Genomic DNA, 26,765 nt, shown 5'->3' with positions numbered 1-26,765 from the left:
CCAAAGCTCCGCAGTGGGTCTTCAACCTACCAACCTCTGACTCAGAGTGAGGAATGAAATGACTTTACCCAGGCTGGTATCCCATCACCTAGTCACCCTGTATTTACGGGTGAAGAGTCCTTGACGCTGATCCAGCTCCCTCCAAGCCAGCTCTCAGAGTGAACATAACCTCTGACCCACCTGTTTGGATCTGTTAGTGAAGGCTCCCCAATTGAATCAGGTTCAGGGAACCCAGATTCTATAGGGTCCATCTGGCCAGCCTTTGTTACAATCACTACACTTGCCTTCACATAAACCGACAGTAACCTAGTGACTAACCTGATGTGTTGCTGCCTCGATCTGAACTGTTGTAGGATCCACTTGTCCCATGCTCACTTGCCTGGTTATACGGGATTGTGGGAATGCTGTTCGTTTCAGCCAGTCGATTATCTGAAAGGAAATAAAGATGGAACAATACTAATTAGATCTCAAACTCCAAACAAACATCCCCAGGACAGGGACAGCATGCTGCTGGATACAGAGTAAACTCTCCCTACTCTTTTAAACTGTAAGTAAAGCAGCCTCTGCAATGTCCCCCTCAAACATTCTCAGATGAGGAAAATACGGGATTGGATACAGAATAAAATTCCCTCAACTCTTTTGAATTGACAATAAGCCTCCCTTTACTTTTCTAAGCTGACAGTACAGCTTTCTCTTCTCTTTTTAAATGGAAATAAATGACCATCTGCACTGACCCCATCAAATACTATCTGGACAGGGACAGGGCAAGGCTAGATATGTAGTAAAGCTCCCACTACACTGTCCCCATCAAACACTCCCAGGACATGGACAGCACAGGGTAAGGTACAGAGTAAAGCTTCCTCAAAACTGTTTCTATCAAACACTCCCAGGATAAGGCAAACATGAAGTTAGATATCAACTGGATATTTTCCTCAGAGGGACCACAGTTTTACAACATCTGACATTTTTGCCTGCTCACTGGACAATGAACATAATTTCGATTTTTCACAGTGGTTTGATCTCTAACCCCGAAGACTTGTGTACCTGAAGTCAGCATTCTGAACAGCTTATACAACTACATCGTGGTTGGATTAATCTATTTGTGGGCAGCATGGTGGCCCAGTGGTTAGCACTGCTATCTCACAGCACCAGGGGCCTGGGCTCCAGCCTCGGGTGACTAAGTGGTGTTTGCACATTTTCCTCTTGCCTGCATGGGTCCCCTCCAGGTGCTCGGTTTCTTCCCATAGTCCAAAGATGTGTGGGTTAGGGTGGATTGGCCATGCTAAATTGCTCATAGCATCCAGGAATATGCAGATTAGGTGGGTTAGCCATGGGAAATGCAAGGCTGCAGGAATAGGGTAGGAGTAGTGAGTTTGGGTGGAATGCTCTTTGGCTGGTTGGTGTGGACTCAATGGGCTGAATTGGACTACTTCCACGCTTTGGGAATTCTATGATTCAGAGTGCAGACAAATCCCCATTTTAATTCTATTGACCCTAGCCTGATTGCCCATTCCTCTGGATTCTTTTCTTCGGTTCATCATCAACCCATATTCCATCCAATAGCCTCTCAATTAAAATCCATGTCCTCTGCCATCCTGTCAGTCAGGTATGATATAAAAATCTGCTGAAATTTCCTGACTATGTTCCTCCATCAGCCTCTGCACCTAACGTGTTGTCATCCTCGATGATTTTCTCCATCTCAACTCTTCGCGTCCTTCCTCCTCTGAGTTCACAGCCCTCTTCTCCTCCCTTAACTTCTCCCTCCATGTGAACTGCTGGACCATATTCACAGCTCACATTTGTGATATTAATGTCTGAAGTGATCTCGCTGATCCCATCATATTGATGATAGATTAGATCATCTGATCGCTTTCTTCAATCACTCATTCATTTTCCCCTTCTCTGCCACCCTCTCTCACCTATCTCCAGCTCTGTAATTTGCGAATTCGCTTGCAGCTACACTCTTGACTTCCCAATTCTCTCGTTTTTAGCCCTTCAGCGCCCTTGATATATTTCTCATCCTCACTTTGTGTCTTCATCTTCGAAGACTGAACGCTCAGTAAACTCTTACCCCTGTGCCCCCCACCCCGGCCAATCCTACCTCCTTTAGCTCCCTTCCCCTCACTATCCTTTAAATTCTACTCCTTCAAGGCAATGAACTCAGGCCAGAACAAATATAATAGACATTGGCCCCTACCAGTCAAGCTGGATCACGTTAAACACTGTTAGCTCTTAGTCTTGTTTGATCAACATTGCTCATCATTGCTGGGTCATACTGATGACCTTCATCTCACCAGCACATTCTTTACTGTCAGAAGCCATCAAACAAAGGCCTTTGAGCCCTTCTTAGCAACACCCTAAAGGCACTATATTGTCAGAGAGCTTTCTCCAGAATCCTGGACCAATACTTATCCCTCGCCCTACAGATGATTGGATACCATCACAATGTTTTGCTTATGAGAACTCGCTGTGCTTAAATAAATGTTGCAACAATGGTTGTGCACTAATGGCAGCATCAATGGCTCGGAATGGAATTCCAGAGGGTGCCACAGAAATGCAACGAGTCTTCCGTTATTTACCTTTGTTGAGTTTATTTTGCTCCATGATGTTGTACTGCATGGGGGATATCTCCTGTTTGGTCTGCAGTGACGGTTTCCAGTGCTTGTCATTCAGTTCAATTCCACCGCTGTTCATGTTGTTGCCCAGCGTGGTCTGGATAAGCTGGGTGGTGGCGTAGGGAGTGGGCTGTGCTGTTTGGTTCAGGCAGCGACCCTCTTTCAGATTGGGGCTGTTGAAGGTCTTCATCTCGTTGATCTTGTTGCTCAGGTCCATGTCTCCATAGACGGCTGACTCAGGCAGCATCAGGTTGGTCTGTTTATTCTCAAGCTGGTTGTTATAGTTGGCGATGCAATCAGCTGAGCAGGAGGGAGGCAGAGACAAGATGAGAATGCAGTGGAAGAGAACTGTAAAAGTTCATAATGGATGCATTGTTCCTTCTTCCCTAGTTCCCATCATTTCCCGCCTCTTCACTCTAATAGTTAATCTTGTCAATCAAGCCCCTGCCCCCAAATAAACATACAAAGATATGAATAAGAGTAGAAGTAGACCATTCAGCTCTTCAAGCCTGCTCCTGTTCCTAATACACGTGTAGAATGAGAATTAGCCAATGAAAGAGCCCTACCTGGCCGGCTGTAGGTTGTAAGGTTGCTATCACTGTTAGCATTGGTCGAGGAGCAGCAGTTGATGCTACAGTCATTGTGATTGGTTCCTGTGTTGGGCCAGGTATCCGCTAACCAGGGCTGGTTTGAATCTCCGATGTTTAGTAAACCTGGTCTAGTAAGACGGGAGACAAAATTGATCACCTTCAAAGCATAAACAACACAAACTCACCGGATATGGATCCCATTCCTTGTTACTCAGCCACTGAGAAGAGATTTGAGTCTCTCTTCTCAAGAAGATACAGTGATAATCTCAGACAATTTCTGCCTCCCTTCTCTTCTGCACCATTCCATCACTCCCCTGCTCTGTGCTGAGTTAGGATCATCAGCACAGAACTTAAAGTGTTTTAAATTTTTCATATCCTTTCGTGATCTGGTCCCATCCTGTCTCTCCCCTATTCTGTTGCAGTCAAGATTTTCTGTGATTCCCCTCGTTCAGGTAAGTAGTACATTCCTGATTTTCATCATTTCACAAACAGGGGCTGTGCCTATAACTACTCACATTCACAATCTTACACACCTACTCTCACACACACTAACACACTCTCACACACACTAACACACACACACACACACACATACTCTCACACACACTAACACAATCTCAGACACATACTCTCACACACACTAACACATTCTCACACAAATACTCTCACACACACTAACACACTCTCACACACATACTCTCACACACACTAATACAATCTCACACACATACTCTCAGACACACTAACACATTCTCACACACATACTCACACACACTAACACATTATCACACAAATACTCTCACACACACTAACACAATCTCACACAAATACTCTCACATACACTAACACAATCTCACACACACACTCTCAGACACACTAACACATTCTCACACACATACTCACACACACTAACACATTATCACACAAATACTCTCACACACAAACACAATCTCACACACATACTCTCACATACACTAACACATTCTCACACACATACTCACACACACTAACACATTATCACACAAATACTCTCACACACACTAACACAATCTCACACAAATACTCTCACATACACTAACACAATCTCACACACACACTCTCAGACACACTAATACATTCTCACACACATACTCTCACACACACTAACACATTCTCACACAAATACTCTCACACAAATACTCTCACACACACTAACACATTCTCACACACATGCAAACAAACTCACACAAATACAGACAGGCACTCTGACGCACACGCAGATTTGCACGTAGACACAAACAGACACACATACACAGACACACACACAGACACACGCTCTCTCTCTCTCTCTCTCACACACACACACACACGCACGCACTCTCTCTCATACACACGCACACTGATGCAGACACACACACACACGCACACAGACTCACACACACACACTCTCTCTCATACACACACACACACACACACACGTACAGATACAGACACACACACACACACAGACTCGGGCACACACGTCAGTGACCGCGCTGGAACCCAGGATGGTTTCTTTCCTGCTCTGGGACTCTGCCAGCCTGACTGACAGAGTTGACCCAGGCCAGGTCTCCGTTCTTGCCCAAATAACCACCTCACATGCAGCTTACCTTGCTCCACTGCTCACACTTTCACCCCCTCTCTGATAGGCCACTGTAACCAAAAACAAATATATTGTATTATACACCATACAGTGGGTGAATCTTAAAACAACTGTTAGCCCATCATCCCTGTAAATCCCAACTGTTTCATTCCCAGGTGGGTGCCATGGATCAGCTTTGGGGAAATGATAAAACAAAGAACTGCAGGCACTGAAGACCTGAAACAAACAAAGAACAGAAAGTGATGAAGAAACTCAGCAGGTCTGACAGAATCTGTGGAGACAGAAACAGAGTTAACATTTCAGGTCTTCTTCAGAACTGCTTGTAGCTGAGGAAAGGTTGGTGTGCGTGCTGATAACAGGGTCTGGGGCAAGAAAGGGAACAAGCCAATAGGTGCAGACAGAGAGCAGAGAGAGGGAGAAAGCAAGCTAAACAGACAAAGAGATTGTTGATAGTAATCTAGAGAAGGGAAGCTGTGGGTAACAAGGTATGGAGCTGGATGAACACAGCAGGCCAAGCAGCATCTTAGGAGCTGATGTTTCGGGCCTAGACCCTTCAGCAGAAATAGACAGGTGTTAATGGGCTGTGACTGGATGAGAATGGGATGGGTGTGCTGAAAGCGGCTCTTTCATAACAAGGCCTTACAGCCTACAGGACTCAATATTAACAATTTTAGGGTCTGAGCAGCTCCTTCCATGTCCTTTACCCACCCTCACATCCCAGGCCCTGTCATGGTGTGAGGTCACTTTCAGCACAGCTAACTGATTTTCACCCACTCACAGCCCCATTAACACCTATCTGTAGCTTCTCTTCTTCCCTGGCTTACTATCAACAATACCACTGTCAGTCCGTCCTTTGCTCCTCCGTCTATCTCTCTCTAGGCTCCATCTCTACCTATCTGTTCACTCCTTTTCTTTCCCTGCCCCTGTCATCAGAATAATATAGCAACGTAGCGTAGCACGGTGGCTCAGTGGTTAGCAATGCTGCCTCACAGCACTAGGGACACAGGTTAGATTGCAACTTTGGCCAACTGTCTGTGTGGAGTTTGCCCATTGTCCTCGTGTTTGTGTGGGATTGCTCTGATTTACTCCCAAAGGTTAGGTGGATTGGCCATGATAAATTGCCTACAGATATGCAGGGTTAGCCATGGGAAATGTGGGGATGTAGGGGTGAGTCTGGGCGGGATGCTCTTTGCAGAGTCTGAGTGAAGTCCTTGGGCCAAATGGCCTACTTCCACACTATAGGGATTCTATGATTTGGAGAGCCAGTGCAGATACAATGGGCAGACTGGCCTCCCTTTGCACCACAACAATTTTATGATTTCTTAGCTGCCACTGATGAAGGGTCACTGGACCTGCAACTTTAGCTCTGTTCCTCAGTCCACAGAAACTGTGTTTCTCCAGCAACTTCTGTTCTTGTTTGTTTCAGAAAATGAAGCCAGTTTCTTCTCGTGCTGTCACTTATAGAATATTTTGTGGTTCCCGAGCCCCACAGTGATGGAGAGCCACTGCCCAAACTGAGAAATGGATGGTCACTTTCACCCAGAGAGTTGTGAGCACATGGAATAGTCTACCAGTGGTAGTCGTGGAAGCAGAGTCATTCGTGACATTTAAGCGACTGCTGGAAATGCACATGGACAGCAGTGAATTGAGGGGAATGTTGGTTAGGTTATTTTATTTTTGGATTAGGATTATTCCACGGCACAACATCGTGGGCCGAAGGGCCTGTACTTTGCTGTACTTTTCTATGTTCTATGTTCTTCACTCTATCAACATATTTATAATGAACCTTCTGCATAAATACTATGAAACCAAGTCCGGGGCTAGGAAACCTGCAGAGAATAAACTGCCTCCTGACTCTCCAAAGCCTGTCCACCATCTACAAGGTACAAGTCAGGACTGTGATGGAATACTCCCCACTTGCCTGGATGGGTGCAGCTCCAACAACACTCAAGAAGCTCGACACCATCCAGCAAAGAGCTGACCTCTTGATTGGCACCACTTCCACAAACATCCACTCCCTCCACCAGCAATGCCCAGCAGCAGCAGTGTGTACTATCTACAAGATGCACTGTAGAAATTCATCAAAGATTCTTAGACAGCACCATCCAAACCCATGACCACTTCCAATGAGAAGGCTAAGCGCAGCAGGTACATGGGAATACTACCCCCTGCAAGTCTTCCTCCAAGCCGTTCTCCATCCGGAGTTGGAAAAATATCGCCATTTCTTCACTGTGGCTGGGTCAAAATCCTGGAATTCCCTCTCTAAGGGCGTTGTGGGTCTATCTACAGCACATGGGCTGCAGCCGTTCAAGAGGGTTGCTCACCCCCACCTCCTCAAGGGGAACTTGGGACAGGCAATAAATGCTGGGCCATGCCAGCGATGCCCACATCCCAGGAAGGTTGTTTACAAGTGTCAATGTCAGGAACAGTGTTCCCAGTATCAGTGCGTACAAATACATGTAGCAGTCCCCTTCAAAAACTGGACACAAAGAGCAGGCTTCCCTGTCTGACCAGTGCATATCAGATGGTGACATTGAGAGGAAAAGTCCAGTCAGCATTGTTAAACATTCCCCCTCTGCCAAGGAAACATCCAAACCCAGTCAAATCTCCTTGTCATTGTAAACAGCCTGGGATGCCCAATGCATTGTGCAGTTAAACCCTCTAACCATGGTCCACCATGCTCAGTAACATAATGGGGACTAGTAAGATGCAGGGAGCTGACAGGAAAGGACGAGAACAGATAACGTTCAAAAGGTAGACAATACAGGAACAGGAGTAAGTCTTTGGAGATACAGCAGAGAGGGGGATGCATTTATGAAGCCAGCAGAGGAATGATGGGCTAATTGGCCTCTTTCTGCACCATACAATTCTATGCAGTGACCATTCAACCCCTTGGGCCTACTCTGCTGTCACATCAGACATTAGCTGGTCAACATCCGAACCTCAGTGAAACCTTGAGACCAAACCAAGCTGATGGGAAAACCAGGTTTAAGGCTGGATGATGAACTGAGGATCCCACCTAGATTTTCGTTAATGGTCAAAAATGTTAAAGCTTATTTAGTCTCGAAACAAGGCTGAATCATGGTATTTAACCATTGAAAAAGCCACCCAGCATTGTGGGGTAGCTGTCCAGGAGCAGAAGGCGGCAAATCATAATGGCAAGTTCACAACATTCCAACGCAGGAAAACATGAAAGAAACGGGAATATTTACCTGTTGGTGTGAATGTGAAAGAGGGGACTGAAAGAAAGAAGCAAAAGAGAGGTTATCTGGCTGTAGGAAGTGGGGGAGCCATTTGTAAATTGTTGTGACAAAACAAATCTGTAAGATGAAGCTCAAACTCATTCTGTCTCTTTATCCCAAGCTCCAGGGAATTTGAATTATTTCTTAATACGTCCCTGCACTGGTAGAATTTCAGAAAAAATGTGATTAACTGCTCAGTCCCATCTGGACACTCAATAGTTCAGAGCTTGCTGACAATTCACCTTTTATGTTAGGACAGAGTCAGGTCAGAGTGCAGAAACATTGACACCAAAGCTGATTGAAGATCCTGCAATGGATTCCAAGGATTCCCCTCACTGCTCTGCAAAGCCAGGAATCCATCAGTCCATCCGTTAATGACCCCATTAGTCTCCCCCTTCCCTTCCCCCAGCTTGAACCTACTCTTCCATGTTTATAGTCACTTGTGGGGTTTGACAATGTTCAGACCTGCTTCCTGCTGTCAATTTCAGTGTCAGATACAGCTTACAAAAAAGAAGTTGTTCTAAAATAAGAGATAACAAGGTGTAGAGCTGGATGAACACAGCAGGTGAGGCAGTATCGGAGGAGCAGGAAAGCTGATGCTTCGGGCCTAGACCGTCCTTCAGAAAGGGTCTGAAGAAGGGTCTAGGCCCGAAGCATCAGCTTTCCTGCTCCTCTGATGCTGCCTCACCTGCTGTGTTCATCCAGCTCTACACCTTGTTATCTCAGATTCTCCAGCAGCTGCAGTTCCTACTAGATCTTGTTCAAAAATAAGTCGGGATGTGTTTTCCAAATCCTCCATTTAATAAGGGATTGTGTTTATTAAATCCTCCATGTAATGAGGGACTGTGTTTACTGTATCATATATTCAATCAATGATTACTGAATGCTTTCAAATTCAGAACATTGTTTCAATGTTGTACTTAGGCTAAAGAAATGAAAGAGAATACATTTATATACTGACCAGGAATTAAAGAGAGAAAGGAAGGTAAAGAATAATAAAGATGAAGAGATAGAAACAATGGAGATTGCCTTATTGCTTTTTGTCTTTGCAGGTTTTCTGTACTGAGCACTATTGCCTTTCTGTTGTAAACAGACACATTGTTAAAGTTTTATATCTTGTACTCGGGAGAAATTGAAAGAATACCACATTCACACAATCACAATCAACTATTAACACAAATGTTGTTCAATCATGGGATCCCAGCTAACAGTAAATATTTCCTTTTGGGCTTTGCAAACATGGGCTGGTCGCATACAGCCTGTACTCTTCCTATGATGAAAAATGAAGGGACATGCTGCTAGATAGGATCAGCCAATGGCTGAGATTCAGGCTATGTACCTGGCATCACACTGGTACACAAACCTAAACATGATACAATTCAACTGTATTGTTTGTGAAAAAAAAACTGCTCACATAGTTATCACGTAATAGAATTATTAACTACACCAAAAACAGGGCAGCATGGTGGCTCAGTGGTTAGCACAACCATCTCACAGCTCTGGAGACCTGGGTTCAATTCCCGCCTCAGGTGGCTGTGTGGAGTTTGCACATTCTCTTTGCATTCTTGTAGGTTCCCTATGGGTGCTCTGGTTTCCTACCATAGTCCAAAGATGTGCATGCTAGGCAGATTGGCCATGCTAAATTGCAGATCTGCAGGGTGAGTGGGTTAGCCATGGGAAATGCAGGATTATAGGGATAAGGTAGCAGCTTCGGTCTGGGTGAGATGCTCTTTGGATGGTCAATGCAGACCTGATGGGCCAAATGGCCTCTTTCCACAGTGTTGGGATCCTACAACCAGTAAATGAAAGATAATCATTCAAGATTATAACGTGGCTCCTTCATATTGGCTGGAAGTGACACTCAGTCCTCTGCAAACAAAAGGAGTACAGCTAAATCTTCTTTCTTTTTGAAGTACTCAGTAGTTTGAGAAACGTTGTGGCTTTCTCCTTGGCAATGCCTCAACCAAGTTGCGACAGCCAACTTGTGAACCAACCAGTACCCTTTAACCCTGCAGTATAAATTTTGTGATGGTTTGAAATTTGGCATTCTTGCATTGGTCCTGATAAATGCCAGATGGAACATTTTTCCACCAAATCACTTTCCAGCAATAGTTATGTTCTGGAATACCATGCAAACTCTCATTCTAACCTCACACAATACATTATTGAGACAGCACATGTCACCACAGAAGTCTCTCAGAGAGAAAGCTGTCAGTACCTGACAGTGAAGAAGCCATTTGGACCATTCCACCTAAGCTCTCCTCACAATCTGTCCGAACCGTTCTTGCTGCTTCTTGGGGTCAGTTCATCTACAAATCCTAAGGCTATAAGAAATAGAAGCAAGAGGAGGCCATTTGGCCCCTTGAGCCTGCTCTACCATTCAAAAAGCTTATGGCTGATCCAACATTCCTCACATCCACTTTCCTGCCTTTTCTCTTTAACCCTTGATTCCCATGTGGATCAAAAATCTATCTCAGTCTTAAGTATACATAAGGATTCTGCCCCCACTGCTGTCTGTGGCAAGAGATTCCAAAGGCTCAATCTTCTGAGAGAAGATATTCCTCCTAATCTCAATCTTAAATCAGTGCCCCTTTATTCTGAGACTGTGCCCTCTGGTTCTAGATTCTCTCATGATGGGAAACATCCTCTCAGCATTTACCCTGTCAAGCCCCTTCAGAATCCTACATGTTTCAACGAGATCACTCCTCATTCTTCTAAACTCCACCAAGTAGAGACCCATCCTATTTAATCTTTGCTCATAAGACAGTTCTTCCATATCAGGCATCATCCTAATGAACCTTCTTTGAATTGTCTTCGATAAAACAGTATCTTTAATTAAATAAATGGACCAGAACTGCTCATAGTACTCCAAATGAGGTATCACCAGTACCTTGTACAGTTGCAGTAGGACTTCAAACTTTGGCACATATTCTCCTAAACCCAATCCTTTTAGCTGACTTTAAAAAAAAAGAAAGAACTGTGGATGCTGTAACTCAGGAACAAAAACATTTGATGGGCAGGAGGGGTGCTGTCAATGGATGGGTCCACATGGACAGAAACAAGACAAAGCCCCTAAAAGGAACAAAAACAAAGCTGCTGGAGAAGCTTAGCAGGTCATAAACCTTACTGAGCTCTTTGAGAAGGTGACCAAACAGATGGATGAGGGTAAAGCGGTTGAAACGGTGTATATGGATTTCAGTAAAGCATTTGATAAGGTTCCCTGCGGTAGGCTATTGCATAAAATACAGAGGCATGGGATTGAGGGTGATTTAGCAGTTTGGATCAAAAATTGGCTAGCTGAAAGAAGACAGGGTGGTGGTTGATGGGAAATGTTCTTCCTGGAGTTCAGTTACGAGTGGTGTACCGCAAGGGTCGGTGTTGGGTCCACTGCTGTTTGTCAATTTTATAAATGACCTGGATGAGGGCATAGAAGGATGGGTTAGTAAATTTGCGGATAACACTAAAGTTGGTGGAGTTGTGGATAGTGCGGAAGGATGTTGCAGGCTACAGAGGGACATAGATAAGCTGCAGAACTAGGCTGAGAGGTGGCAAATGGAGTTTAATGCAGACAAGTGTGAGGTGATGCACTTTGGAAGGAGTAACAGGAATACAGAGTACTGTGCTAATGGTAAGATTCTTGGTAGTGTGGATGAGCAGAGAGGTCTTGGTGTCCATGTACATAGATCCCTGAAAGTTACCACCCAGGTTGATAGGGTTATTAAGAAGGTGTACAGTGTGTTAGCTTTTATTGGTAGAGGGATTGAGTTTCGGAGCCATGAGGTCATGTTGCAGCTATATAAAACTCTGGTGCGGCCGCACTTGGAGTATTGCGTACAGTTCCGGTCACCGCATTATAGGAAGGATGTGGAAGCATTGGAAAGGGTGCAGAGGGCATTTACTAGGATGTTGCCTGGTATGGAGGGAAGGTCTTATGAGGAAAGGCTGAGGGACCTGAGGCTGTTTTCGTTAGAGAGAAGAAGGTTAAGAGTTGGCTTAACTGGGACATACAAGATGATCAGAGGATTGGATAGGGTGGACAGTGAGAGCCTTTTTCCTCGGATGGAGATGGCTATCATGATGGGACATAGCTTTAAATTGAGGAGTGATAGATATAGGACAGATATCAGAGGTAAGTTCTTTACTCAGAGAGTAGTAAGGGTGTGGAATCCCCTGCCTGCAACAGTAGTAGACTCACTAAGTTTAAAGGCATTTAAATGGTCATTGAATAAACATATGGATAATAATGGAATAGTGTAGGTTAGTTGGGCTTCAGATTGGTTTCACAGGTCGGCGCAACATCGAGGGCCAAAGGGCCTGTACTGCGCTGTAGTGTTCTATGTTCTAGGTCAGGTAGCATCTGTGAAGGAAAAAACAGAATTTTACCGGATCGGAAACGTTAACTCTGTTTTTTTCCTTCACAGATGCTGCCAGACCTGCTGAGTTTTTCCAGCAACTGTGTTTTTGTTCCTTTTAGGGGCTTTGTCTTGTTTCTCTCGACGTGGACCCATCCATTGACAGCACCCCTCCTGCCCATCCAATGCCATTTGCTGTGCCATGATAACTCTCCCTAACCCCAACCCTCATCTTCGATGCCACCTGCTCCACTCAGCTCTCTCATGCCTTCATTTTTCTCATGGTTTCCAATGGCCAGATGCCTAGTTCGATATTCAGTAATGAAGTGGCTATACCATTGTTGTCTTCCGTTTGCATCTCCTTTGATGCATGACGAGGTTATTTATCAAAGGGTCACAGAGGCTGTGGTTATAACAAAATAAAGCAGGATGTTGTTCAAAATAATTTTTTGGAAAGGAGGGATGAGGGTAGAGAGGGTGAAAGTTGGAGCCAAACAGATTGTGCTTGCATAGACAGCATTTCCTACAACAGACAATTGGGAATGAACTATTTGGTGGTTTGATGGGCACGTGAAAGGAGCTTTCTAAAAGCAGGTGGATGGGAACTAGTGAGCAAATAAATGAATAGATTATATCTGACCTTATTACAAGCCCATGTGTGCCCTCTCTCACTCAGAAGATGGTTGTGTGTCCAGGTTATTCACATGTGTATGGTTCAAACCCGAGATACCCTTTCCTTAGCCTCTTTGAGGCTAAGGGTACTCATGACGTTTTTAATGATGGAAGTGAGAAAGCTATTCAAGTACAGGGCCCATGGAGATATGGATACATATGGATACATATACACCTTCACACACAAGATACAGACACACACACACACACACACACACACACACACACACACACACACACACACACACACACACACACACACACACACACACACAAACACACGACAAACGATATTGACACAGTTGTGATTCTTATAATTTTTTAGCTGTTGTCAATTTTAATTGAGTTTCATAAACAAAAACAGAAGTTGCAAGAAAAGCTCAGGAAGTTTGGCAGCATTTGTGGAAAGAAACCAGAGTTAAAGCTTCAGTTCTAGTGACCCTTCTTTAAATGCATCAGACTCATGGCTGGTTTCTCTCCTTGCAGCCTAGTAAGTTTTCTCACTTCTTCGTACTCAACTCACTTCATTAATGACTTGTCTTGTCCCTATGGTGCCCTTCCGGTCTGATTTTACCTCATTATACCATTCAATCCAGCCACAACAACTTGCCACTGCCAGGATATCCTGGAACAGACAGATATCCCTCAATAAATAGTTAGTGTGCACCCAGACAGGCTGTGTTAGTCCAGAGCTGCCTTGTGTGCTCCCAGACATTTGCTCCTGACATGGTAGACATGGGCAAGTCGGTGTCCTGCTTTAAGGACAGGGGCCTGGAGGTCCTGGTGGACAGTGTGACATGGGGGAGTGGTGCATTCATCTCCTAAACACCCAGAATTCCACGACATCAGACCATCACCAGCTTCATCAGAAGGTGTTGTCTGGGTCAGTGCTGTCTCTGCCATCTGAAGCATTGAACTCAATATCTTCCAGGGTAAGTGTCACTGCCTTCACTCCGCCACTTTGTACTGCATCCAGCAAAACTCCTACTCTACCCCCTCACTATTGCCTGCAACGTCCTCCCTCACTCACTGTCACCCAGACCGAATCCTGAGGCCAGTGACCCTGAACACCCTCTGCACTGCCCACTCCCTCACTCGGGACACCTCCCCACCTCCACCAACACTAACAGCTGAGACACCCAGTTTCACCTCCCCTTACTAGCTGTCTGTGTCTCATTCCAGGGGGAAATAGCCCACAACAGGATCGAAAGAGTAAGAAGGGTGGACCACTGTCCAACATTTAGCTCCTCAACCTGACAAGAGGGTCCTGACTCTGGCCACCCAAGTGGCTGACTAACCGTACTGAGCCCCTAGATTGGTATCAGAGGCTGCCCCTGACTTATTGGGTTGGGACTCTCTGAATGAAGGCTCTCTCTCTTAGTAACGGACTATTGATAACCATGACAAGCTTCCTGGCTTTGTGTCTGTGTTAAATGGCAAGTCGGGACAGCAATAATATGAGATAACACAATGAGGAGCTGGAGGAACACAGCAGCCAGGCAGCATCAGAGGAACAGGAAAGTCAATGATGTGGGTCGGGGCCCTTCTTTCCTGCTCCTCTGATGCTGCCTGGCCTGCTGTGTTCCTCCAGCTCCACACTGTGTTATCTCAGGCTCCAGCATCAGCAGTTCTTACTGTCTCTCAGCAATAATGTGAACCTGGTATCTCTGACTGAGGAATAAGGCACAAAAGGCAGGGCCATACAGCATCTGGGTAGGTTCAGAGTGAGTGAGTGAGTGAGTGAGCACTGTGAGAGTGAGTTACGAGGGCAGAGATACAGCCTTCATGAGCACACAGTGTCCTTGCTGCAGCATTACATTGAGAGTTAGTTCTACAGCACTAAGGTACAGAATCAGGCTGTCAATGGGTCAGAGAGATGTCATGAGGGTTCTTTGAGGTTGACACATGTCAGGTGCCAATGCCTGTGGATGTAGCCTGTGTGTGGCTGGTGCCCATGGACCATGCCTTGAGATGTTGGTGCCCAGTGTCTAACATGGAGTTGCTTTAGAACGAGCTACAAGCTGAATTTGGCAGGTACCCACACAGTCTGCCAAGTCGAGAATTCTTAGCATTCTGCTAATGGTGGGTGGTGGGATAGAACGTTGTATATTAATGAGGAGAGCTGGGCAGTAGGTAAGGTCATTAGTGAGTGATAATCTTCTTTTAATAAATAACTTGTCTCTGCTGACTAGGAATCTCATCTTCATGTCCAGAGCGCACTTAGAAACTTCATTGGGGTGGTCCCAATGTTGAAATAGGCCCCACTGGATTCTCAGAAATTCCTGACAGATTTCCCTCCACAAATAATGTCATTCAAGCCCTTAAAAGATTTCACCCACAGATATGTTCGGAAATAGGTAAATATTTATAAACTGATATATACATACACACACACTTATATAGTATATATAGTCACGCACATACTTATTTAGTTATCCAGAGACACATGTATATATATTTTTACAGATGTACGCACACACATCATTATATATATATGTACACACACACACACAGATGTATACATACATATACAGACATACATACACTTATATACAGACAAACACATATAAACATGAAAACATGCTCATGCACAGATATGCAAACACATATGCAAACATTTGTGTCTCAAACATACCGCCTCTCAAACATACATCCATATGTGAGCACACACACGCACACACATACACATACAGACATACGCAGACAGACAGACACACACACACAGACATATATGCACACCTACACACACACACACACACACACACACACACACACACACACACACACACACATAGATACACGCACACTCAAAAATACATCCAGACACACACACACCCCCAAAAATACACCCAGGCACACACACATATGTGCACACTCATCACACTTACAGGCAACGTGTGAAAGAGTAGAAGATTGTGAAAGTTACACAAACTATGGAAATTATAACTGAATGGATGGTGGAGGGAATCAGGTTTCATTTTCTGCGGAATTTGACATTCGTTTCAGTGAAGTCAGGGGGCATTTTATCCAGGATAGGTGACACCTGAAGGGTCAGAGAGCTTTAACTAAAATTAACAATTAATAAATAGGAAAATGAGGTGTTCATTTCAATCAGGAAGAAGGTGGAAGGGAGCTGTTAAGGAAATGCAGTCAGAGAAAGCCGAGGTAAATTCACAGAGTAACATTATGTCACACAGGGAGATAGAGATCAAATATCCCTAACCAAAACCCAGTGACAAAACCAAACAGGGTTTGAAAAGAAGAAAACCATGCAGATAGTTTGCCTGGGTGTGTTTGTCTGTCTGACACTGACCTTGTTGAACTGATTCTAATGAAGACATCGAGGGCTGTTTGTGGATGGTGTAAAATGATCTGACTCAGTAAGTGGTGCAGGAACCACACACTGTCAGGATCAAACAAAACATCAACATAGAGAGTTCAGTGTGGATGCAGAGTGAGCTCATGTACAGTGGAACTAAGGGATTGAGATTCGGGATCAGCATGACAGAGCAGCGTAGACAGCATTAGTTTTCAAGGTACAGGAATCACCGAAAAGAAAGAATGGACCAAATTTATATTAGAATGTTGCCCTCAGCTCAGGGGGACTGCACTGAGGACCTTGTTGCAGTGGGACTGAGGGACAAGCTGAGGGCCAGGGGAGGTTATAGGGGCTTGGGATGGTGAAGGCGGAGTGTAGGGAAGTGGGAGTGTGAGGATAATGTTGGCACAGGGGTGAAAGGGAGTGGCAGGTATGTTGGGGGTGGTGATGAGCGAGTCGGGGGAGCAAGGTGAACTGTGGGATGTGAGGGACAAAATGGGTGTATGTGGAGGGACACTGTCAACATCCACTCCCTCCAGCGCTAATGCTCAGTAGCAGCAGTATGTACTACCTCCAAGATTCATGGCAGTAACTGAATTAGAATCCTCAGACAGCACCTTCCAAACCTAAGATCACTTTTATCTAGAAGAATAAGGGCATCAGACACGTAGGAACACTATCCCCCGCAAGTTCCCCTCCATGCCCCTTACCATCCTGATTTGGAAACATGTCACTGTCACTGGGTCAAAATGCTTGAAATCCCCTCCTGACAGCACTGATGGTGTATCTATATCTCATGAACTGCAGCAGTTACACACAGGTCAAACTATCTCTACTCTCCTAAAGAGAAAGTAAACTGAAAATAAAACTATCTCTTCTTATAGAAATGAAATGAAATTTCCCATAACACTGTCCCCCATCAAACACTCCCAGGACAGAGACAGCACAGGATTAGATACAGAGGAAAACTCTCTCTACACTGTCCCCAACAAACACCCCCAGAATAGGACAGCACGGGGTAAGATACAGAGTAAAGTTCCCTCTACAATGTCCCAACCAAACACTCCCGGGCTGGGGACAGCACAAGGTTAGATACAGAGTAAAGTTCCCTCTACAATGTCCCAACCAAACACTCCCAGGCTGGGGACAGCACAAGGTTAGATACAGAGTAAAGTTCCCTCTACAATGTCCCTACCAAACACTCCCAGGGTAGGGACAGCACAGGGTTAGATACAGAGTAAAGGTCTCTCTACCACTACTCAGTGAAGGTGAAACCACATCACCTTTCCTCATGCCAGCGTAGCTGCTGGTTAATCCACTGCGTTTCTTTCGGTGCCGGTACAGCCAGATACTGAAGACCATCAGGATGATCCAACATGCTGCGCCAATTCCAGCGATGAATGCTGGCTGTTTCACCACATCGGAAATCTGCTGGGACAAGCTGACCTGATCATCCGACTGCTCTGGGCTCAGTCTTCCAAAGGAATCTGCAGGGAAAGTACGAAAGCAAGTTCAGAGAAAGCTGCCTTTACCGCGTGTCAGTGTCTTATTGAGAACATCTGATTTTCTGATGTAAACAGTCACGGTGCAGTGACAGGTGCTGGCCTCTGGGTGATGCAACAGAGTAAGTTTCTACAAATTCTCCTGTAATGAGAATGTCTCAGTGAAATACTTGAAATCCAAAACAAAGCCAGATAATGCCAGAAACGTGAAACATTCGGGAAGAGAAAAACCAAGCTCACATTTCAGATTTGGAATTGTAATAAAAATTATCGATGAGATGTGGGCATCGCTGGCTAGGGCAGCACTTATTGCTCCATCCCGAATTACCCAGAGGATAGTTAAGAGTCAATGACGTTGCTGTGTGTCTAGACTCACATGTGGGCCAGACCAGGTAAGGATGTCACTTTCCTTCCCCAAAGGACACGAGTGAACAAGATGGGCTTTTCCAACAACCAACAATGGATTCATGGTCATCAAAGGACCATTGTTTTATTCCAGGTTTTTATTGAATTTTGCCATCTGCCATGTCAGGGAGGTGGGGGGAGGGGTGGGATCTGGGTCGGTCTCAAACCCTGTCTTCAGCCTGGGGTTGTGGATCACTATTCATAGAACATAGAACAATACAGCTCAGAACAGGCCCTTCGGCCCTCAATGTTGCGCCGACCTGTGAACTAACCTAAGCCCATCCCCCTACATTCCAGTAATATTAAATTGAACAATCATCAGAGGAGGTGCAGAGAACTGGGGACAAAAACTGAGAGAATGAGAAAGAGGGTGGGAGCGTGAGGCAGACCAGCAAGGCATTTGATAAGGTTCCCCAAGGTAGGCTCATTCAGAAGGTCAGGAGGAATGGGATACAGGGGAACTTAGCTGTCTGGATACAGAATTGGCTGGCCAACAGCTGACAGCGAGTGGTAGTAGAAGGAAAATATTCTGCCTGGAAGTCAGTGGTGAGTGGTGTTCCACAGGGCTCTGTCCTTGGGCCTCTACTGTTTGTAATTTTTATTAATGATTTGGATGAGGGGATTGAAGGATGGGTCAGCAAGTTTTCAAACGACACGAAGGTTGGAGGTGTCGCTGACAATATAGAGGGCTGTTGTAGGCTGCAGCAGGACATTGACAGGATGCAGAGATGGGCTGAGAGGTGGCAGATGGAGTTCAACCTGGATAAATGCGAGGTGATGCATTTTGGAAGGTCGAATTTGAAAGCTGAGTACAGGATTAAGGATAGGATTCTTGGCAGTGTGGAGGAACAGAGGGATCTTGGTGTGCAGATACATAGATCCCTTAAAATTTCCACCCAAGTGGACAGGGTTGTTAAGAAAGTATATGGTGTTTTGGCTTTCATTAACAGGGGGATTGAGTTTAAGAGTCGTGAGATCTTGTTGCAGCTCTATAAAACTTTGGTTAGACTGCACTTGGAATACTGCGTCCAGTTCTGGTCACCCTATTATAGGAAAGATGTGGATGCTTTGGAGACGGTTCAGAGGAGGTTTACCAGGATGCTGCCTGGACTGGAGGGCTTATCTTATGAAGAGAGGTTGACTGAGCTCGGACTTTTTTCACTGGAGAAAAGGAGGAGGAGAGGGGACCTAATTGAGGTATACAAGATAATGAGAGGCATAGATAGAGTTGATAGCCAGAGACTATTTCCCAGGGCAGAAATGGCTAGCACGAGGGGTCATAGTTTTAAGCTGGTTGGAGGAAAGTATAGAGGGGATGTCAGAGGCGGGTTCTTTACGCAGAGAGTTGTGAGAGCATGGAATGCGTTGCCAGCAGCAGTTGTGGAAGCAAGGTCATTGGGGACATTTAAGAGACTGCTGGACATGCATATGGTCACAGAAATTTGAGGGTGCATACATGAGGATCAATGGTCGGCACAACATTGTGGGCTGAAGGGCCTGTTCTGTGCTGTACTGTTCTATGTTCTATGTTCTAAATGGAGAGAATGTTTAATGAGGGATGGAGAGAGACTGAGAGTTAACAACAAAGGCAGACATGGGAATAGAGACTGAGATGGCACACAGAGGTCAGAAAAGCTGACAGAGAGGGAGAGTGTGAGAAACTGGAAAAAACAGACAGACAGAGGGAGACAGACAGACATGGAAAAAGAAACAGAGTTACAAACAGACTGAGAGAGAGACTGGCAGACAAGTCAGAGGTCAACAGACAGAGAAAGTGAGAGCGAAGAGCAGATTAACGAAGAGAGGGAGACAGACGTAACAAAGTGTGGAGCTGGATGAACACAGCAGGCCAAGCAGCATCTTAGGAGCATAGACATACAGTGAAAAAGAGAGAGAGAGAGGGAGGCAAACAGAGATGGAGAAGGACAGACAGGGAGATTGAGAGAGCCAGACATTTTTGGGGTATCCTCCTTTCTTGGTCAGCCTTTCAGCTCAATTTTTATTCATTACTGATCCCCAGACAAGATGATGTCAAGTTCCTGAGACAGACTAGGAAAAGGATTAACAGCATCACAGAGTGTTCGGCAGAATCAGAAGCTAGTCAGAGGTAGAAAGGGATGGCTGATGAGAGAGGAAGCACAGATAGGTCACATCAAACCTGTTCCAGGCACAGGAACTTCTCACTGTCACAGTCCGCTCAGGACACTCACTCACCAAGCTGGATGTACTGAGCTTCACTCTTCACCCCATGGCCAGCTCTGTTGCTGGCTGCCACCTCAACCCGATAGCGCACCCCAGGGGTGAGAGATGGGATAACAACAGACAGCGCGGTGCCCACCACTGTCCGGTTAATGTGGTATCTGCTCTCGTTGCCCAGGCACCAGACCTATAGCGGGGAACAGAGATAGGGTTAGAGCAGTTTCCAGCCCTGTGGCTGTCAGTTTACCCATCATTAACAACACTCATGCACACATCCACGCACATAGATAATCAGACACGCACACACTCACAGACATTTGCACAGATGCACACACACACACAAAAATCCCTGATGTTACCAGTGAATAAGTCAGATCTCACAATGAAACCTGATTTGATGGTTCGTTCTCTTTTAATCAAATGTGGCAATAGTCTTGGGGGTCAGTTAGTTTAGTTGGCTGGATGGCTGATTTGCAATTCACATTGACACCGACAGCGTGGGTTCAATTTCCTCACCAGCTGAAGTTACCATGACAGACTCTCCTTCTCATTCTCCCCCATCACCTCTGGTTAAACCACCACCTGATGTCTCTCTCTCGTGAGAGAGCAGCCCTCTGGTTGGAAAGACTATGGTGACTTTACCCTTCATTGAAACAGAAGCACAAGGCGGAAGGTTCTCTACTACAACAAAAAGAAGTTTATTCCATCAAAGATAAAATGGTAAAATAAAATAAACAAAGCCTCCAAATATGGAACCATTTGAAAATTCTTAAAATGCAGTAAGGTTTCCATCTATTCCCATCCCCATCCCAATAAAGCATCAAATCCAGAGAGACTACTGCTCTGACTCAAATATTTAAGTTTGACTTGACGGATTCTTCCCTGTTCTTTCATGTGAACTGTGAAGTATTCTTGAACGAGACCTCACAAAACTGAGAGCTTTGACGTTCTCAACTTTTAATGACCAGCATATTTTGATCTGAACACTTCTGGCCTAGTATTTGCACAAACTGAACTTTCACACTGAGGTAACTTGTTCCCTGAATTATACAACATAATTCTTTATCAACCTGTTTAGAGATATTACTTTACACCTCTGGTGCAGGTGGGATTGATCCTGATCTCTTGGCTCAGAGGTAGGGACTCTACCACTGCACCATAAATGCTCTCTGAACTATTTATTATTCCTTTCCAGGGGAAAAGAAAATTGTTGTCTCTGACCCCAGTCTGAACTGATCAAAGACTTCTCATCTTAAACTAAAATTAATCCTTGACTACACAAAGCTGTATACAAGGCAATGGTCCCTCATGTTGACACTCCCGCTTGTAAACTGTTACTACTCATTTGGGAGAGTGCTCTGATCTTTTAGTCCAAAAATTACTGGATCACCACAAAACTTAATGATTTCATTAAGACACACAGCATTTCCAAATTTACTTGGTCTGATCAATGGGCTGAAGGCCACAAGTCCATTGTCAATTGTTGCAAAAACCCATTTGGTTCTCTAATGTTCTTTAGGGAAGGAAATCTGCCATCTTTTATTTACTGGTTAAAGGCAACAGCTAGCAGCAACTGGATGCAGAAATGCAATGCTTTCTTCAGGTATTTTGACTCAATCACCTGTCCTTTCAGCAGTCCAAAGGGTTCTTACTGTATCGTTCACAGCCACAAGCTCATTTACTGCCCAGGAACCAATCAGCACATTGTTTCTGGCTGATGGCCTTTTGCAGATATGACTGATCACAACAGCAGCTGCGGTCAGATCCTATGGATTTTTCAGTAACTCCCTCAGTCATCAGTAGCACTGTGAGTCATCAAATCTCACAAAGCTATGTCTACTGAACAAAAGATTCGAATTTGTCACTTTCAGAGCCTCGACATTTCCTCGAAGCCATTCCTCCACAGGCTGTGTCTTTGAATATTCACACCCTGATGTTTAATCCCCTTCTTTCCCTCTGGACTTTTCAGGTAGAATTCCAGCACCAACCTGTGGCAACTGTTTCAGCGCTTTCATACACAACTGCCTCCACAAAATTGGCTCGGTCCTTAGCTTTCTCTGAATTCCAAGCTCTCAACTGTACCAAGTAAGTACTGCTTGCGGGCTTCCTTCACCCCCATTCTCAGTTACCAAATGGTACCTGGGGTTTCTAAGAGTCCAAAGACGATCACAGCCAACACCAACCTATTAGTAACCTCCCACCAACTTCTCAGCTACTCCAGGTACTTCTTTTGGTTTTTATTTACTCAGGACTTATGGCCAGCTATGACAGCTAAGAAACTGTAAATAACAACACTTCTGCTGTCCATTGCCTCCTACCCTTGCCTGTTGGACCTTGGACTGCTAGAAAATGATGCTGCAGAAATAGAAATGGGGAGCAAAGAAATGGCAGAGGAACTGAATAAGTACTTTGCACTAGTTTTCACAGTGGAAGTAGCAGACTAGAACGTCAAGAGAGTCAGGGAGCAGAGGCGAGTGTAGTGGCCATACTAAGGAGAAGGTACTGGGGAAGCTGCAAGGTTCGAAGGTGGATAAATGGGCCAGCACAGTGGCTCAACGGTTAGCACTGCAGCCTCACAGCACCAGGGACCCAGGTTCGATTCCAGCCTCAGGCGATTTCTGTGTGGAGTTTGCACATTCTCCCCGTGTCTGCGTGAGTTCCCTCCGGGTGCTTCGGTTTCCTCCCACAATCCAACGATGTGCAGGCGAGGTGGATTGGCCATGCTAAATTGCCCATAGTGTTCAGGGGTGTGTGGGCTATAGGGGGATGGGTCTGGGTGGGATGTTCCAAGGGACGGTGTGGACTTGTTGGGCCAAATGGCCTGTTTCCTCACTGTTGGGAATCTAATCTAATCTAATCTAAAGCACCCAGACCAGATGGGCTACTCCCCAGAGTTCAGAAGGAGGTAGCTGAAGAGATTGTGGAGGTGTTAGTCGTGATCTTTTGGGAATCAATGGAGTCAGGGAGGGTTCCAGGGGACGGGAAAATGGCTCATGTAAAATCTCTGTTTAAGAAGAGAGGGAGGAAGACAACATGGAGCTATAGACTCAGTAACCTGACACCAGTTGTTGGTAAGATTTTATAGTCCATTATTAAGGTTGAGACTGCAGAGTACAGGAAGTGCATGGTAAAGTAGGGTTATCAGCACGGCTTTGTCAAGGAGAGGTCATGACTGACAAACCTGTTAGAATTCTTTGAGGAGGTAATGAGGAAATTAGACAAAAGAAAATCAACAGATACAATAAGAACAAAGAATATAGCACAGAAATAGGCCTTTCGGCCCTCCAAGCCCATGCCGACACATTTTGCCCTTCTGCACGAAGCTGCCTTCACTTACAGGATCCGTATCCCTCTCTATTCCCTTCCTGTTCATGTATCTGTCCAGGTGCTTCTTGAACGCTGCTATTGAGTCTGTTTCCACCATCTCCTCTGGCAGCTCGTTCCAGGCACTCATCTCCCTTTGTGTGAAAAACAGACCTCGCAAATCTCTTTTAAACTTTCCACCACCACCACTCCCCACCCCACACATATTGAACCTGTGTCCATGTGTAATTGACCCCTGTACCCAGGGAAAAAGCCTCATACTTTCCACTCTGTCCATGCCATTCACAATCTTGTAAACTTCTATCAGGTCACCTCTCAACCTCCTGCATTCCAGTGAAAACAAACACAATCTATCCAACCTTTTTACATAGCTAAAATCCCCCAGACCAGGCAACATCCTGGTAAACCTTTTCTGTACCCTCTCCAAAGCATCCATATCCTTCTGGTAGTGTGGTGACCAGAACTGGATGCAATATTCCAAATGTGGCCTAACTGAAGTTCTACAAAGCTGCAGCATAACTTGTCTGTCCTTAGACTCAGGGCCCTTTCCAATGAAGGCAAGCATACCATAGGCCCTCTTTACTGCTTCATCTATCTGTGCTGCCACCTTCAGTGATCTGTGGGCCTGCACACCCAGATCCCTCTGCACACCAGTGATCTATTTGGATCCTGCCTCTGACGCCTGTCCCTTCTGCTACTGGGCACTAGTCCTCATGGTCCAATGTGTCTCAATTCTGAATGTCTACATGGTATATTCTCTTCACTCAGAACGCTGGCCTTTTCTATTGTCCTTAAACTCCATCCCAGCCGAAGTCAGATCCCTAATTGGTCAGGCTCACAGTCTCTGATGAAGGGTCTAGGCCCGAAACGTCAGCTTTTGTGCTCCTGAGATGCTGCTTGGCCTGCTGTGTTCATCCAGCCTCACATTTTATTATCTTGGAATCTCCAGCATCTGCAGTTCCCATTATCTCTCAGGCTCACAGTGTTGTTGCTTGAAAACTTTTCATTGAGTATCAAAATTAATTCACAGCGAGTGCCTAAATCAAACAGCAGCAGCTCGACTCTTTTTGTTTGACTTGTGAAAGAAAGCTCAGTAAACAGACCACTGCTGCTGAACAAGAACAAGGAGGTCCATCAGGTAAGACTTACAACCACAGCCTTGTCCAGCAGGTGGGGCTAGGTTTCCACTCAGAACAAAGCCAGTTTTCACAATGTGTTTGTAGAGCCAGAGGTTGGGAAGGCAGGGCTCACGAAGACCTGCTTGAACCAAGCTGCAGGAAAACAGGCTGCAACCAGACACAAGTGTTGCTGAGCACTGTAATCATCTCCTCATGTCATTTCTGCATGTAAGCTCGTGTTTTAAAGAATGAGAGGCAACCTTACTGAAACAAACCTGACAGGGTAGATGTGGAAAGTTGTTTCTCATTGTATAGGACCAGAGGGTATCATTTCAGAATAAGGGGAGCACATTTAAAGTAGAACTGAGGAGGAATTTCTTCTCTCGGAGGGGAGATCATCTCTGGAATTCTTTACCCCAGAGAACTGTTGATCATTAAGTGTACTCAAGGCTGAGAGTTTTAATCGGTAAGGGAATCAGGGATTTTTTTAAATTCAAAAACTGCAGGTTTCACTGACCAGGCCAACATTTATTGACCATCCGTAATTGCCCAGAGGGTAGTTAAGAGTCAACCACCTTGCTGTGGGTCTGGAGTCACATATAGGCCAGACTGAGTAAGAATGGCAGTTTCTTTCCCTAAAGGATATTGGGGAGCAGATGGATTTTTCCTGCCAATCAGCAATGGTTTCCCCTCATCATCATTAGACAAATTCCACTTTTTTCCTTAATTGAATTCAAATTCCACTAACAATGGAATTCTGTCATGGAAGGATTTGAATCCAGGCCTCTGGAACATTACCCAGGTCTCTAGATTTATCGTTTGACAATAACACTATTGGGGGAAAAGGCAGGGAAGTGGAGTTGAGGATGATCTCATCAGCCATGATCTCACTGAATGGTGGAGAAGACTCGATAGGCTGAATGGCCTATTTCTCCTCCTACACCTTCTGGTCCTGTGTTTAATATGTGCACTGTACACCTCTGATAAATAAATTCTATCTGTCGGTGTTGAGCGATGAAGTGTGGATGTGGGCAGCCTGAGCTTTTGGGACCACCAATGGCTGATGTAGTGAAAATGTCCGAGTGGTTCAATTGTAAATAAGCACCTTGAAGGGGGAGAGAGTCTCAGGGCGGATTGAGAGAGGAAAACAGAGTGTGGGCACAGGCAGCGGTGAAGGCACCGCCTCCCATGGTGGAGAGGTTAAAAATCGGGGACGTTCAGGAAGCCAGAGGGCTGTTGTGGTATCAGGTGAGGTGGGGGCCTTACCTTGTACTCCTGGAGTTCACCATTCAAAGAGTCTTCTGGGGGTGGTTGCCAAGCGATCACAATGCCAGTCCCATTCCCATCATTTAGTGTCACTGTGACGCTCTGTGGGGGTGCACTGGGAACTGCTCCATTCAGTGGTGGAAAGAAAACCAGGCATTAGTGTCCGAAGGCAGCACCGGGACTGAAAAACAGATTCCTGACTCCATTATCTAACATACATTGTGCCAGTGCCGATCCTGTTTACAAATGTAATTGGTCTTGAGCTGAGGAGAAATGGATTCCCCCAGAGAGTGGGGAGCCTGTGGAATTCTCTGTCACAGAAAGCGGCTCAGGTCAAAATATTGAATGTCCTCAAGAAGAAGTCAGATATAGTTCTTAGGCATAAACAGATCAAAGGCTATGGGGGAGAAAGCAGGAATAGGGGACTGAGTTGGATGATCAGCCCTGATCATATTGAATGGCACAACAGACTCGATGGGCTGAATGGCCTCTTCCTGTTCCTCCTCTCTGTGTTTCCTCATTTTAAAATACTTGTTAAAT

General features: G+C 45.3%; 1 protein-coding gene across 9 annotated transcripts in view; it reads right to left on the bottom strand.

Moving 5' to 3' along the window:
• The window catches only part of robo1 (roundabout, axon guidance receptor, homolog 1 (Drosophila)), a 687,941-nt gene that overhangs the window by 34,891 nt on the left and 626,285 nt on the right, over positions 1-26,765 (bottom strand). For 7 of the 9 annotated variants that reach the window (XM_059650085.1, XM_059650088.1, XM_059650087.1 and 4 more), the window contains 8 exons: positions 26,226-26,347; positions 20,533-20,704; positions 17,695-17,898; positions 8,039-8,065; positions 4,834-4,876; positions 3,182-3,333; positions 2,580-2,915; positions 319-429 (listed from right to left, as the gene is read on the bottom strand). In XM_059650085.1, the coding sequence (XP_059506068.1) occupies positions 319-429; positions 2,580-2,915; positions 3,182-3,333; positions 4,834-4,876; positions 8,039-8,065; positions 17,695-17,898; positions 20,533-20,704; positions 26,226-26,347 (1,167 nt within the window). The remainder of the gene's footprint in view (positions 1-318; positions 430-2,579; positions 2,916-3,181; positions 3,334-4,833; positions 4,877-8,038; positions 8,066-17,694; positions 17,899-20,532; positions 20,705-26,225; positions 26,348-26,765) is intronic. The other 2 variants (XM_059650094.1, XM_059650090.1) reach the window with 2 other exon arrangements.

The sequence above is a fragment of the Stegostoma tigrinum genome, chromosome 12, assembly GCF_030684315.1.
Source record: "Stegostoma tigrinum isolate sSteTig4 chromosome 12, sSteTig4.hap1, whole genome shotgun sequence".
Taxonomy (NCBI): domain Eukaryota; kingdom Metazoa; phylum Chordata; class Chondrichthyes; order Orectolobiformes; family Stegostomatidae; genus Stegostoma; species Stegostoma tigrinum.
This window is presented reverse-complemented; position numbering and strand designations above follow the sequence as displayed.